This window comes from Melanerpes formicivorus, unplaced genomic scaffold (genome assembly GCF_026170545.1).
Source record: "Melanerpes formicivorus ecotype bairdi unplaced genomic scaffold, bMelFor1.0.p_v2 SCAF_5, whole genome shotgun sequence".
In the NCBI taxonomy this organism is placed as follows: domain Eukaryota; kingdom Metazoa; phylum Chordata; class Aves; order Piciformes; family Picidae; genus Melanerpes; species Melanerpes formicivorus.
In genome coordinates, this window is record NW_027142357.1 from 31783085 (window position 1) to 31798569 (window position 15485).

The window sequence follows — 15485 nt, forward strand, 5'->3', positions numbered from 1 at the left end:
CTCTTTGGGGCTGGGCAAATACTTAAAATGGCAGAGAGTGAGAGAAAATAAGAATGCAATTGTGAGGGTGACTTGCTAAGGTCACACTGTTCTGCAAGGAGCAGCATGGCCCTTGCTTTGTGCTGGTTTTAGTACAGCTGAAGCCTGGAGTGAGTGTGGTCAGCTAAGAAATATTAAAGGGGAGGGATACAAGAAACAAAGCCATCCAGAGGAAGCAGAGCAAAGATGGGCCCATAAAATGTTCATGAAGCCCTAGAAGAGGCCGTGGGTAAGTCTAGTCTGTAAAGATCTGGGGTGTTCACTGCTGGAATCTGCAGGTTTTCTCCCTTTCCCTTCATTATGTGTGTTTTGCTTTTTTTCAAACATGTTGTGAGAAATGAGCTATATTAAGGCCTTGGGAGCTAAAGTCTTTTCTCATTAAAACAGGCAAAGCAAGCTACTTCTACCACCACAGCCTGGTTCAGAGCCTCATCTGTCTTTTAGGCTTTGTGTCCTAGGCTTAAATAGTTGTTAAACATCTGTGCTACCACTCCACCCCAACCTGTGTGTTCAGTGAGCCTCAGCATCTCATCTAGTTTTCCATTCCCTATTCCATGTGCTACATCCCAGCAGAGCTGCTGGTGAACTCCCAGGGGAGCTGGAGACAGCAAGACTGGCAGCCTGAGCAGGGGAAGACCTTGTCCACACCTGGCTCAGCTTGTGATGGATTTTATAAACACTGGGAGTGCTGTGTCCTGACCATCAACATTCAGAGGTGCATGAGGCCATACCTGAGTCATTAAGGTGGAGTTGTCTGTAGCTATCATTACAGCCAGCTAGTAACAGGGCAGGTCACCTGGCTTCTCTTGCAGGACTGTCACCCCTGACATACCTCTTCCTCCCATCGTGCTCAAGAATGTGGCCACAGTGCTGGAATAGAAGGAGCAGTCTCTACATGCAAAGCAGGCACATTAATTACTTGAAGTGTCAGCACGGTTTACCTCCAGCGTACTTGCTGCACATGAAGCCCCACGGCTCCCATGGTCTTTCAGACCCAGCTTCGCTTGCTGTTTATGAAACACCATGTGTCTGTTCAGTAGGTACCAGATTTCTGAAGCACTTTGCCTCTCTTTCAAGAGGAAGCATAGAAAGAAACGGGGAGAAGCAGTGTGAGAGCAGGAGATTGAAAATCTTGGTGACTGTTTAAAAACCTGAGATGCCATTATGGTGGTTTCGCCCAGGCAAGGACATGCTGGCCCTGGAGAACTTTCCATTCAGTTAGGGTAGAAATCATCTCTCTTGGTAGCTGCTTCTTTTCTCTTACTAATGTGTAATGGAAGTGTTTAAGGATGAAAACTGCATTTAGGGGGGGGTTCTGCTTTGCACTGTTGTTTCACCAAACAGAAAGTGCAAACTCACCTGTTAGGCACATGAGTGCAGGAGCAGGCTCTTAAGGACCACGTGTAGCCATGTGAGGGATAGGAGTAACCGATATTTAAATAAGATTAGAGACTCCTTTTCCACGTGCATGTAGGTAATTGCACAGAGAGAGGCAACTGCACTTCTGGGAAGAAGGTGTATGCCCTTGTGAATCAGTGTCAGCCACACCCAAGTCTGGGGTCCTGGACAATGACACAACTAATTGTCCTGCAATTCTGTGTCATAATATCTCATGGGGTTTCGATGTTGTTGAAGGGGTCACAAGTCAACACCTGTCGTGTCTAAACCAATTTCCTTGCATCAGTCACAAGAACTGACTGAGCTAAATCTCACTAAATTCAGTAACATCTCTTCCCATCTTTGGGTTGGACGTCGTATCTGACCCTGGCTCCAGACATTCTGTTTGGCAAGCTGTGACTCCAACTGCGTTCCAAGTAATCCTGACCAATACACAACTGTCACCAAGGGTGTAGTGTTTGTTCCAGTTTCTTAGCTGTGCAAAAGAGAGATGAAGTCCAGGCCCACCCCAAGTCAGAGAAGTGTAATCATTAGATTAGTGAGCAGGGCTGTTGCCAAGGTATGTAAGTTGGGCTTCATAATCTATTTTTTTTCCCCCACTTATAACATTTTAGCATGTTACAAACCACTCAGAGACACTTAGAGCAAGATAAGCACTAGGAAACATCCCAGAGGGAGGAATAGTGTGTTAGTAACCCCACAGACCAAATAGTTGTGTAGCTGATGGTGTGGTGGACACAGCATGGGCTCCAAGTCAGCACTCAGCTCAGGCCAAGAACTCCTAAGTTCTTTAGGCAAATGCTTTCACCCTCTGCCCTCCAGAGCAGATCTAACATGCTCTTTTGGTGATGTCTTGCACAATACTGGTAAGAAAACCTTTCACAGTCTGTTACCACAGTATGAACAAGTACAATCCTGAGGACCTCCACATTTCCCTGGGGTGGCCTCGGGGCAACATCGATGTCCTGCTGCTCTGAGTGGACAGGGATTGCTGAGACTGACCAGGAAGATGGCTCATCAGGTGGGAGCTGGCAGCACAGGTGTGGTGGTTTATCTTTTGGAAAAGGACAAAGTGACCTGTTTCATATGTAGCAAGGAGGTAGAGTGCTAGAACATGGTGCCTGAAGTACCTGAGACATCACACAGCTAGCAAACCTTGACGCACACCAGCCATGAGGGCAAGAGGACTGCAGCTTTGCAGATGTACCTACAACAGTCATGCAGCATCCCTTCTGGCTTCTCCATCAGTTTCAAAGGCTGATGCTGTGGGACATTTCACCAGATACCATTCTCACATCTTAATTACATTTTCCCTTTGGTAGCATCTATCCATGTGCAGCAGGATCCTTATTTGTTCTTTTCATCAAGGCATTTTTCTTGTTATTTTGTTTCCTTTTTTGAGGAAGGGGAGGCTGGTGACACTGTGAGCTTGTCCCCCCCAAAGTCTCAAAGTGAAAATTGACCTAGTCAGAGATGGATTGGTAGATCTTTTCCTACATATGAGAGTTGGCTTAATTCCTCTTTAACTCATTTTCCCCTGAGAATTATCTATATTTCACTTGGGGTTTGGGGGGTGTTTTGAGTGAGGGAGCAAGGAAGACACTGCTGACTGCTACCAGCATCTGCAAATGCTTCAATGTTTTGTTTTAATGCAATGAACAAGTGCCACAAAGTGTTTGCAAAATGCTGAGCTGCTTGTCTTGGAGTAAACATGCCCTCTGCTGTTTAGATAAAGCATGGATCTGATGACAGAGGGCTTGGTTTTCAGTCTGGTCTTTGGAGGAAAAGGATCTCACTCCTGCTTCTGATGCACTCTCTTACTATGGGTCAGAAATGTGGGTCTGGAAAAATCTGAACATCTTCTGGGCCCTCTGTGCACTGCATGTGTCCAGGCTGGGCTCAGGCCTCCTCCAGGGATGTGGATTAGGCACAGCAAGGACATCTCTGTGATGGAGAAGCAAACACTGGTGAAGGCAAGAAGCCCTTGCAGGCAGCCAAGCTGAGCTTGAAGAGCATCTCAAGACTGCTGTTGGCATCACAGAACAGTTTCTTGCTCTCCACCAGGTACAGCTTGTTACACAAACAAAAGATGAGCTCCTGCTAAGAATTAGGGCAGTCAGAGTCACTTTGGAAGTGGACTTGCTGCTACTGCTGCAGCTGTCTTTATATCTTCATAACATAAGCTTAAAATAACAGACAAAAAAGTGGCCCAGTACTGCAAAATACTGAGTTGCTGGATGCAGTACCTATTACTGCTTTTCTGAAGCCTGACTGTTACAGTTAAGTCACTTAGTTCTCTGCAGGTCCCCAAAGGCATTCAGCCTGTGTACTTGTGCATTCAAGTACATGCCTCAGGTGCCTTTCTTGATTTGATCCCTGAAACAGCGCAAACTGAAGGAGGGAGAAGCAAGATCTATTCCTTTTTTTATTGTATTGAATGACCCTTCATCTCATCCCCCTCCCTCCATTGCCATCATTGCCTGATCAGCTTTCCACCTTACATCACTTGATCAGAGGCCATTTCATGGTCTGCCTTTGTCACCTTGTGTGGGCTTTCCATTTTTAGCTATCATTGTATGGGAAACAGAAATTCTTCTGGCAATGGAGGGAGCATTGCAGGTTTTCACCTGCCCTGCAGCAGGCTACAGGTATTTCATCCAAAGGGAAAAAAAAATAATCTATCTCATTTCAGCTAAATCTATCTCCCTGGAAAAAAGAGCCAGCTGTGTTTCTTACTGGAGGAGTGACTGCATTGCCAGCTGAGTTTCATCCCCCAGGGTTTGTGCTTGCCTGGTGTGGGCCAGACCTGAAGATGGTATGAGAAGATTCTGGATTGGGTAGTTCCACCCCCCACAACTTTGTTCACTTGTAGGCCAGACTGGCAGCCACAGTGGTTCAGGTGATTGCAGTGAGTTTTTGGGGGAGCCCTTGTCAGTGTGAGACACCAGGCTGCCCTCTTCTCTCATGGCTATCATGGCCAGGGATGCTTGACTGTGGCCTGGGCAGTAGGCTCCCCAGTCGAACTGCTACAGACCAAGTGGGCTTGCATTGTGGACCCTTGTGGTTCTTTTCAGAGAGAGGGAAAGAAAAACTCTACCAAAGCCACATAATCAGCAGGGGGTTTTCCACCTGATAATCTCAAAGCAGTGCAGAGCATTCCCTTATGGAGCAATGCACAGAAGTCAGGGCTGCTGCATCATTCCTCACAAACAGCTGCTCTTCAGGTTGGGTAAGCAAGCAGGGGCTTTTAAAAGGGGGAAAACACACTGGAGAGGGTGGTCTTGCATTTATTTAATCTAGAAGGACTCTGTGGAGTCTGTCATCTTCTGCTATACAACCATAGCCTGGAAACCTGGTCAGCCTACAGAGGCAGACAGCAAACCCCTGTTTGTGGAGTGGACATGTGAGCCAGCAGAGCTGGCTTCTGGCTACAGATCGGGCTGTGAACCTATTGCTTTCCTGTTTCTGCCTTTCTCACTCCATCATTTGACCCCCTCTTTCAAAGCAGACCAAGTCCCATTCCCTAACTAAGTGATATATTAAATCACTTTGGTAGCACTTAAACACTCTCTTGCAAGTAGGCTTTTATTTTTGTCTAAGATTAGAGCAGGCAAAAGCAGTGATGTGGCCGTGGGGGTGTTGTTAGGTTAACATTTTATTAATTAACTGTTGATGTTTCAGCAAAGGAAGTGTAAATTTTAGCCATGGACTCTTCCATTATTAGCAAGCAGCAGTAATTCTGTTATTCCCATGGTAAGGCAAGGGGAAGAAAAGCCTTGGAAGTCATTAGAAATGTAGTATTATTTATTCATAGATATATCCATGACAGTCATCACTGGAGCTGCAGCTTCTAATGAATCCTTGAAGTTACAAAAGTAATATAGAGTGTTGGCAGTGTTTTTTTTCTCCTGTTCACTGATGGAGATCAGTGGATATTAAGAGAATTTAGAGCGTGCTGTGGAGAAGGAAGAGGAGAGCTTTGGGGGGTAGATGTGTATTCCAGAACTACAGAAATGAAGCAGTATGTGCAAATGAGCTGATGCCTGGGGCTGCTCAGCTGATAAGTAAATGGTCTCACTGAGAAGTGGCAGGTGATGGTTATCTACAGAACAGCTTTCTCTTCCTTCACTGTGTTGTCTAAGCAATATAACTTAATCACAAAGATCCAGCTCTCCTTTTCCACATGCACAGGTGGGTGAGTTCTTCTCCATCCAGTGCACTCTTGCTCCCCAGTTTATTCCTGTCTGCAGGAGCCAAGTGGCTGTGTTTCCTGTGCAGAGCAGCAGTATCTGCTTCTGAGACCCTTACCCTCTCAGAGACTGCCAGGATGGCTGGGCAGACACCCTCATCCTGGTGGTGGTGCCTAGCTGCACCCTTCACATGGAGCTTTGTGCTTCTCAGGCGACCAAGGCCAGAATCTGCAGCCAGGCAGAAAACCTGACACAGGACCCAAAGAAGCTGGCTGGCTGGCTCTCTTGCCCACTCAGGCTCCTACCTGCTGAGCCATTGCTGTCCTATTGCAAAGGTGGCACACTCTCCTGCACCCACCCGAGGACAGTAGTGCCTCCAACATGGCTTTAAAAAGTAAGAAGCCCTAATTCCAGCCATAGTGCTCAAAGAGTCATCTGCAGAGATGTAAGCAGAGGTTGGTTCCTTCCAGAATGCTGACAATGCAATGTTTGAAATCTTAGTTCTCTTGGGAATATGTGAGAGTCCAAACCAGCACATTTTTGCCCACCAGCTACACACCTTTAGGAGTGACTGAATATGTGGTAGGGCCTGAAACCTTCTTTTCCCACAAGGAGAACCCCATGCTCATTTCTGGAGGACAGAGTGTAAAGCACTAGCATTGGCCAGTTGTTTCAGCCACCACTGTGAGCTGTAGATATGTCCCAAAGGATCAAATTCTATTGCTAGGACAAAAGATAGACTCAGTCTCAGAGGGCAAGGAGTTTGTTGACATAAGGTGTGCTTTTATGGGGGGATAAAAATGAACCTTTTTGAGCAGTGAGTCCATGTTATGCCTGAGTCATTTGGGCTTTCTGGTGGTAATAGGAGAAAGCAGACCCTGGCGTCTCAGTGCCGGTACCAGAGGTTTGCCTGGGGCTGTGAAGAAGGGCTATGAAACCAAAATGAACCTGAATATGCTCCTTGAATGCCACTCTGAGACATTACCATTTAGAAAGCCAAAATATAAATACACATCTTGAGAATGCATCTACGTTATTCTGAAGGGCAATATATTGTTTCTGCTTTATGGCCTGGTTTCTGAGCCTCTGCAAAACCTATCATCAGCTTTGGCAGGCCACAGAATTAGGTCACTGCTTCACTGGCATCTTCCAAAATAGCTCTCAAATAGGTAGTAACAAAGATATTTAAGGTGACACAAACCATATTGGTGCTTATGGTGCTTGATATCAAATGACTGGTTTGAATTTAGATAACAAGGCCTTGTGATAATATTTTAAAGGTTAGTGAGGGTAAAACCCCTATGCTGTTGTGCACCACTATGTAGTTAGGGTTGATTCATTGTGTAACAACGTAGTGGCATTATCCCAACTTTGCTTCCAGGGTTACATGAGGTAATGGCTGTACATAGACCATGAGAGACTGTAGCTTTTCAAGTCTTTGCTAATTTGATCAGTTAACTAGTTAGATAAAATAACTGCTATCCATACCTTGTTTCAAGCTGGCAAGTTTCCTGCAGTCCAATGAAATGAGCATAAAAAGAGTTGTTGCAGAATACTGATACTTGCCAGTAGGCAAAAAGAAGGCAGTATTTCTGTTTTAGTTCTTTAACTTTTCTTTCTGAAGCTGAGCAGAGGTTAAAAGATGTCTCCCCAAAGCTGATTAGTGACCAGAGTGCTGGTGAGATGCTCCAGGTGCACGGTGTCTGCAGGTGCTGTGTGATGTGGGTCTGGAGCTGGGCACAGAGGGGCACAAACCACCTCCGGGAAGATGAGTTCATGGCTTGAGCATTGTCACCCGGGCAAGGAGAAAGCATGTCCACCCTCCTCAGCCTTAGTGTTGTGCCTGTTACCTGTGATGCTGCCTCCAAGATCAAGAAGCTGTAGCTTTCATGTACTCTTCCAGCTGTGCACGGGCTTGTTCTGTTGTCACTAGAGCTTGCTGTGTCTGCCAGTTATTAGAGGTTGCTTGTAGTCACTGGTCAGTGCATCTGTGGTTCTGGTCAGGTTCACCACAGTACCTTCTGCAACCAGATGTCTCTTTGTCCCTGTCCAGGAAAATAAATGCTTTTATTTCTTTGTATTTTACAGATAATCAACCCCAATTTCATTCAAGAAGGTAAGTTAAAGGCAGCTGTGCACTGATTGGCATGGAGGGGCAAATAGGTAGCTGTGATTTACTCCAGTGCAGCAGCATGCTCTGCACCCACTAGCCCTTACAGCAAAGGCAGCTCTCTGCTGTTTGGTCCCTGGGGAAAGCTATCTCCCTGCTGCCTGCTCAGCTTAGACAGGCCCAGGGCTGCAGGTAACGCTGAGCCCCCCAAACCTGCCCTCACAAAGTCTCTCTCTCCCGCCAGAGCACAGCACTGGGGGACAGACAGTCTCTGTTATCTCCTTCTCTGGGCTGTTGACAGCTGGCTTTTAGTGAAGGAGGAATCCTGGTGACAAGGACTCTCAGGCTCTCAGCTGTGTGGGACCCAGATGCTATAGTTGATCCTCTAGTGTAATCTCTAGACTTGTACAGGGAACATCCTCACCTATAGACTGAAAGAAGATGTCATGTATGTGTCCCCATGTTTTTGTCCAGTGGCTCCAGAGTTTCTTGTGCCATTAGTGGACGTCACCTGCCTGCTCGGTGACACAGTGATGCTGCAGTGCAAAGTCTGCGGACGGCCCAAACCAACTATAACCTGGAAAGGACCAGATCAAAACATTCTTGACAATGACAACAGCACAGCCACTTACACGGTGTCATCCTGGTAAGGTCTTGCCTGGGGACCCTGACATGGGGTCATGATGATCGTGCTGCCCTCAAATATGGCACCAGCCAGGCTACAAGACCCATTAGAAATGAAGTGAATCATCTGGCAGGGTGTGTTGGCAGCTAGAAAGGGTCAGATGTTGGGGTTGAAATAGCGTTATCATTTCCCCAGCTGACACAGGGTATATCCACAAAGTGTGTTGCTGGCAGAGGTGAGCTTGCTCCTGTTGACCTGCTCAGCCAGCTACAAGCCAGAATGTTTCCAACATAATAGTTTGGGTAGTATTGCCTCCACATTGCTGATTTATTTTCTGCTTGAGTTTGATGCCATGCTGACCTTTGGTAGGAACAGGAGTTAAGCAGAGAAAGCCCTCACCATCTTGCAATGCCCATATCACTGAGCACTGTCTCATGGACAGACATGGTAATTCCTGCAAGTTTTCCTGAAGCTTTCCTCAACTGCTCCTAAAAGAGTTTCCATGTGCTCCTGAGAAGGCTACAGCTGGCTGTGCTTAGGCAGAAAGATGCTTGTCCTGATGTTCCTGGCCTGGCTAGTGAGGAGGGAAACCATTTTTACAGCAAGCACAGGGAATATCTAAAAAGATCTGGAGTTGAATTCAGGTCAGGTGAGAGTCTGCTGCTGGATGCTCATCTGTAGCTTATGTAAGCAATCTGTGCCAAACTGCAGCGGAAATCTCCAGGAGTCAATCTTTCATGGGAGCTTTTCAGCACTTATGGCTCAGGCTGAGATGAATCCAGGGAGTACAAAGTCACTGAAAGTGCAAAATGAACACTAAGAGAAAAGGGATTTTACTTGTTCAATTAAAAAAAAAAGCACGTGATCAAGAGCTTCCTTCATGGACCACTGTATGGCACAGTCACCCCAGAGAACCTCAGAAGTGTCTTTTCAGCCATTACTCAGTAGATCACTAGTGCCTTATCTTCAGGCTCTGGCTGGGGCTGGGACAGAGAATATTTCCCTCTTGGGTTCTGTTTTCCATCAGAGTATTTGTCTGTGCATTGGCTTCCTGTGAACTATCAGCACTTGTGTTGCCTTGTTACTCGTTTCTCAGTGCAGACACTGCCTGCCAGGGAGAGGCCCAGCAGATCAGGGGCTGTCTTACAGATCTTGCAGGCATAAGTGTCTGGACCTGGTGGGAAGAGGTTATTTCTGTCCTGTTGTAAACCAGCATAGTCAGAGCAGCAAAAGCTACAGTGCCCAGACAGTTAGACCAGCAACCACGTCCTCCTGCAGCTTCCAACAGATGACACATTCAGGAACTAGTCTACTTTTGCCATCAAGGGAATTTATTGTTGGCTCTAAGCTGGGTCTCCAGTACAGCTAAAGCAGTTACACAAGCAAAATCCTTTCATTCAGGCCAACTCCCTTCAACTGCATACTGAATACTGCAGTGTGCAAACCAAAGTGACTGTGCACAGACCTGCCATAAATCCACTAGACTCTGCAGGGCTGTTCATTTTCTTAGACTGGTCCAAAGATTGAATGTCTCTCATTAAGTCTGTGCTGGTGTTCTTTACCCCTAGCTGTTGTGAGATGTCCAGCCCTCTGACTGTGGGCCTGGCAGCCACATTAGCTCAACAGCACATGCTCCAGAGGTCTGAAGCTCCCCAGAAGTGTCAGGCACCCTGTGCTGTGTGACCACCTTCTGTATCTGCAGGAAGTCTAGTGTGTGTTGGACTTAACTGCAAAAGGTAACAACAGCTCAGCAGCTCCAGAGATAGGAAAGATGTGCCTGGGGAATTCTTTCCAGATATATAGAGTCTAGGCATCAGCTCCAGACAGGCACAGCAAATGCTCATCTTCTGGCCTTTGCTTGCTAATCCTTCCCCATCTCCTCCAAAGCCACTTGCTCAAAGGTTTCATTAATAGCTTGATCCCAGCGTTTGGAGGGGTTGTGCTTGGGTACCAGATTGCTGGAGGGATGTTCCTACAAGTGAGTTAATAGGCTTTGTGTGCAGGTGTGTTTATAGTGAGGCAAGACAGGAACTGGTATGAAAAGCATTAGCAAATGAAGTAGCACTTTCTGACTGGGGCTTCCTGCATCCACAGTGACTCTGGGGAGCTCACCTTGAAGATCTGCAACCTGATGCCTCAGGACAGTGGCATTTACACCTGTGTGGCAACCAATGAACATGGAACTGCATCAACCTCTGCGACCATCAAAGTTCAAGGTAGTGCACCTGACCCTAACATACAGGAGGTTTCCTGCCTGTGTCCCTTAGGCAGGGCTGGGAGCACACAGGGATGGTTGGTGCAAAGGCAGACAGACATGGAGCTGTGCCAGCTGAATTGAGATGTTAAAATCATACAACTGTTCCTCAGCCAAGACTCCCACTGATGGCTGAAGGCACTGCAGACTCTTTGCACTTGATTAAGTCATCTGATCATAAGTATCACATCTGGGAATTGAACACTTCCTGGCACTGGTTCAGCTCCTGCCTCCTGCTCTCAGCACTGCATCCCAGGGGCTTGGTAAGATCAGCCAGGGAAGCTGAGCTCCCTCAGGCTGCCAAGCCCCTGGGGGATGGATGACTCCCTGGTTGCCTGCAGGGAGCTCTGGGCTTCAGAGCCTGTCTGGAGCAGAGGAACCTGAGATTCAATGACACAAATTTGCAGCCTCTCCTTCTGTGTCAGGGACAGAGGAGGTGAGAGATTGGCCTGGGTGAAGTGTTCCACAGGGATTCAACTCAGAGACATATCATTGGGTCTGAATTCTCAGCACTGTAATTAGTGACCCATCCAATTGTAATGAATATGAAATGATGAGTTGATGCTCATGCCTCCAGCTCTGGGAAGGGATCTGCTAGCATAAGAGACGAGAGGTGACTGCTGTGTAGAAGGGAATGGCACAGAGATGGATGTCTAACCAGTTACTCAGAGATGCAGGAGTGTCACAAGCATTCAGAAGTCAATTTGTTTGCTCTCCCAAACTGCCCTAGAGATATAATTTGCCCAGTTTATCCAAACAAGGTGGTGGCTGCACTAAGTGCTCCTGTGTTGAAGAGAGCCCTGAGCAAAACACAGAAGAATTACTGGTCATTTATCAATCTGCTGCCAAACGTACCAAGCATCATACACCCAGAAGCACTCTGAGTGGCTCACTTCTAGCATTTTCTGGACACGTCAAAGTGACTTTCCACCTCCAGAACCTCATTCACTGCTTGGTGAAGTCCATGAGAATATTTGCTTTTCTCAGTTCCATGGACTTGAGCTGGAGCCAAAATTAGAAGCAGAAAGTGGCAGGTAAAGAGGCTCTGCCTTCACAGCAGCTGAGCTCAGACAGCTCCTCAGTACCTAAGAGGTGATTGAGCCGGTACTGCAGGTAGCTCTCTGGGGTGTTGCAGTCCAGGTGACCATCAGCTACCAGCAAGAAGCTATTCCCCCTGCCCTGTAGTACAGTAAAGGCAGTGGGGCTTGCAAGCAGCATGGTTTTCTCCTGGCTGCTAGTATGAAGGTCTCAAGATGAAAAGGGGTAGGTGAACAGGACAAGGACACTGCCTTTCAGAGGTTGTGCTGGTAACCCACTGTAAACTTGGTGCACTCCCTCTACAAAGCTCAGCTACCTCATTCAGGACCTGATCAGTACCTGTTACACCTGGTGTCCAGAATAAAGCACGAGTGCTTGTTGAGGTGATGCTGGACTTGGTGCTTACTTTCTTTTCTCAAGGTGTCCCAGCTGCCCCAAATCGTCCTATTGCTCAGGAGAGAAGCTGCACCTCTGTGATCCTACGCTGGCTACCCCCATCCAGTACAGGCAATTGCACCATTTCAGGCTACACTGTGGAGTACAGAGAAGAAGGTAAGCTGTGCTCACTGGCTGGGAGAATAAGAATGAAATAAAACTCTTTTATGACACAATGGGTCCCAAAAGCGTTCTGGCCACTTCTGGGGTGCCTTTCTATTTCCTCCATCACTTATGGGCCATAAAGTGTGCTAAGCTAAAATATAATCCTCACTAAGCCATCCTTTCATCACTTGCATTCTACCACTATGGCATCCATCCTTTCTGGTGGATGTTTCCCAGGAATGCAAAACCAAAGCAGCCTCATTATTTTTTTCCTCTGAGGAGTGATGCAGATCACTCCACACATTTCAAGTCAGCTCTGAAGTCTGTCTGTTCTTAAATCCAACCATATTTTACCCCTGATGAACTAAACAGATATTAAATGCACTGTTTCCCAATATGCCCAGGCAATAATCTTGAAGTGGGCATTTGAAATGATTCACATCCCTTTTTGCATTCTTCCTGCAAAGGTGTGAGGGTCTTTGGGCAGTAAACCTTGCCTTAGGTATGTGGCCTCTGTTTTTGACGCTTCATCCTTCCTTGTGTCAGTAAATCCTTCATCCCTCCTCAAGCTTTTTCATCCTGCCTCATGCCAGTAAATATGCAAACTTAATCACTCCACTGTATTAATAAATACTCTCATCAAATACTCTGCCCTGACCCTCGCTGTGCTATCAGTGTGACTGCCATTTTTGTGAAAGAATATGTAAAAGCTCTTCCATTAACAACAGCTCCCGAAACAAACAGCAAGGAGCAGCAGTGTCCTCAGTATTCCTCCCACTCCAAAGGAATCACTGACTCTTGCCCGTGAAAGGTGACCTTGACCTTGTGAGACCTGGCAATCAGAATTTGGCCACACAACACATAATACATATGGGTCATGGTAAATAATGTACAGGTAAAAAAGCCCTGAAATTACTAAAATAAGGTAAAAATGTATATATTCTTGAAAGGAATCCCAGGCTGTGGCAGGGCATAGTGTCCCAGGGGTTCTTTTCTGTTCTGTGACCCTGTGCAGGTGAATAAAGTATTGCTCCTTTGGATGCCACAGGTCAGGCAATGTTTGGGTTTATTAGGAGCAGAAACACATGACAGAATCCCACATTCTGCTGGGATCCTGTTCATCTGCAAAAAGCCAATACTAAGGCCCTGAAAGATGGTCCTCCTGCTGCAGCTCTGGATTCTACTGTAGCCACCATGTCTTCTGAAGGCCTTCATCTGCAAAGACACTCAGATTGCATTGACATGCTGCCTCATATTCACCTGGGACTCCCTTGTCCATATTTTGTTTGGCAGTGCTTCTGCTACCATTTCTCCAATAGCAGAGCTGTCATCAAATCAGCCTTCCATTCCTGTCTTATCACAACTGCCCTGAGACATCACTTGTAGCACGCAGCCACAGCTAGACAGCTGGAGAAATCAACTTGTCCCTGGGCTGCATTTTTTCCCAGTGCTATCGGTCAAGTGAGGGGCATTTCCTTCTTCCTTCATTTAGCCAGACTTGGAAGGTGGCTGCAGCACAAAATAGCTTCCTGTGGTTCTGGTTTAACAGAATACATCAGTCTGCTGTAATGTCACCTTTTAAACACCTTGTGGGTTTTAACCTTCTAGGATACTGCATTAGTTATGCAGAGAAAGTCTCTGAGCTAGGTCTGTCTACCAAGACTCTTGTCTTCAGCTCTCTTCCTCTCACTGTAAAATGCAGGCTCACAGGTCTGGCAGCAGTCAGTAGCCTCAACTTTGGACACGTACCTTGTCATTGAGGACCTGACCCCAGGCTGCCAGTATCAGTTTCGAGTGAGTGCCAGCAATCCCTGGGGGATCAGCTTGCCCAGTGACCCATCCGAATTTGTACGGCTCCCAGAGTACGGTGAGTGGGGCACGGTGAGAAGGGGCTGATGCACACAGGTGTCCACCTGTGCAGTCCATTTGGTTGAGTTACACTTGTGCTTTGATGAGTTCTGACAAAAATGTCAGTCCTGGAGCTGCAAGGAATACAAGGAATAGCCTGGAAGACACTCAGAGCCAGCTCCTGCCACTGGAAGTGCTTTCCATTTCTGCTCCTTCATCAGGGCTCCCAGCCTTCCTGTCACAGAAGCTATGCAGTTTCCTAGCATGTCCCTGCTTTCTAGCCCAAGACCATTTCTTGTCTTCATCTCTGGGCAACACACTCTGTGTCCTGGTTGGTGTTCCCCTTGCTTTTCTACAGTGTTAGCAGCACCAGTCTTCTGCTGGACAGCCCAGCTGGGGTCTGCAAGTTAGCTTGCAAAGCATACTCCACCAGGCAATGCAGCTGGCACAGGACAGCTGCAATGGAGGCGAGTTCCCAGCACATGATGCTGCAGGAATTTGGGGTACAGTTCACTCTCAATGGGAGCAGAGCCCACATTTCCCCACGTTTTAGCATCTCCAGTGTGTAACTGGGTCTGTGACTGGCTTGAGTGGTGTGTGCTGGATGAAACGAGAGCTTGCATGGTGTAGCTCTACCTCCCAGTTACACACAGCCATGTCCTTAGACTGTCTGCATGGCCCTTTTCAGCCCAAAATTGCAGGGACAGATTTGAATCCACTTTTGGGGTTTTTTTTAATCCACACCTTCTTCCTTTGGGAGATCTGGCTTTGAAGTGGTGCAACACATTGGAGCTGTGCGTGAGCACTCTGAAGCTGGACTCCTAGCAGTATTATTTGCTGATTTAAGTAATATAGTCTCACATGAAATTATGCAGTATGTAATACACAGGAAACTGTCCTTAACTTTGTTTTCTTGAATGTCCTTTGTTCTCTCAAAGACTCTGCTGCTGATGGTGCCACTGTTTCATGGAAGGAGAACTTTGACCTTGCTTATGCGGAGCTGCATGAGATTGGGAGGTAATATTAACCCTGCTTATCGCTGCAATAAACGCCAAAACAAGGCCTTGAAGCTTTTTCCTTGCAGGAAAGTTCAGGGTGCTTTTTGTAGTTGGCTTCAACACTGTTGCTCCTCACAACAGCATGCTAAGTACTGATTGAAATATAGACTAGGTAAAATATATTGATTGAAATATAGACTAGGTAAAATATGGACCAAATCCTAGTTTTAAAGATTGGCTGGGATTTGAGGATTGCAACCTGGGAAACTTGTGAACAGTTAAGCAGCCAAATCTCTTGATAGCCACGGGCAGGCCTCGCTGGTATCTCCTCTGTTAGCCCTGATTTGATGTGAGCTTTTGAACTCCTTACAGTTTGCTGGTTCTGGATAAGTTTAACCTCAAAGTCTGAGTTTGCTGAAGCACATGAGGCATGTGACTGACTTAA

At 46.8% G+C, this 15485-nt stretch overlaps 1 protein-coding gene across 1 annotated transcript in view; it reads left to right on the top strand.

The window, feature by feature from the left end:
• Positions 1-15485, top strand: part of KALRN (kalirin RhoGEF kinase) — a 556957-nt gene that overhangs the window by 530957 nt on the left and 10515 nt on the right. The window contains exons 53-58 of the mRNA XM_068139024.1: positions 7716-7743; positions 8212-8383; positions 10457-10578; positions 12075-12206; positions 13897-14061; positions 14981-15059. Of these exons, the coding sequence (XP_067995125.1) occupies positions 7716-7743; positions 8212-8383; positions 10457-10578; positions 12075-12206; positions 13897-14061; positions 14981-15059 (698 nt within the window). The remainder of the gene's footprint in view (positions 1-7715; positions 7744-8211; positions 8384-10456; positions 10579-12074; positions 12207-13896; positions 14062-14980; positions 15060-15485) is intronic.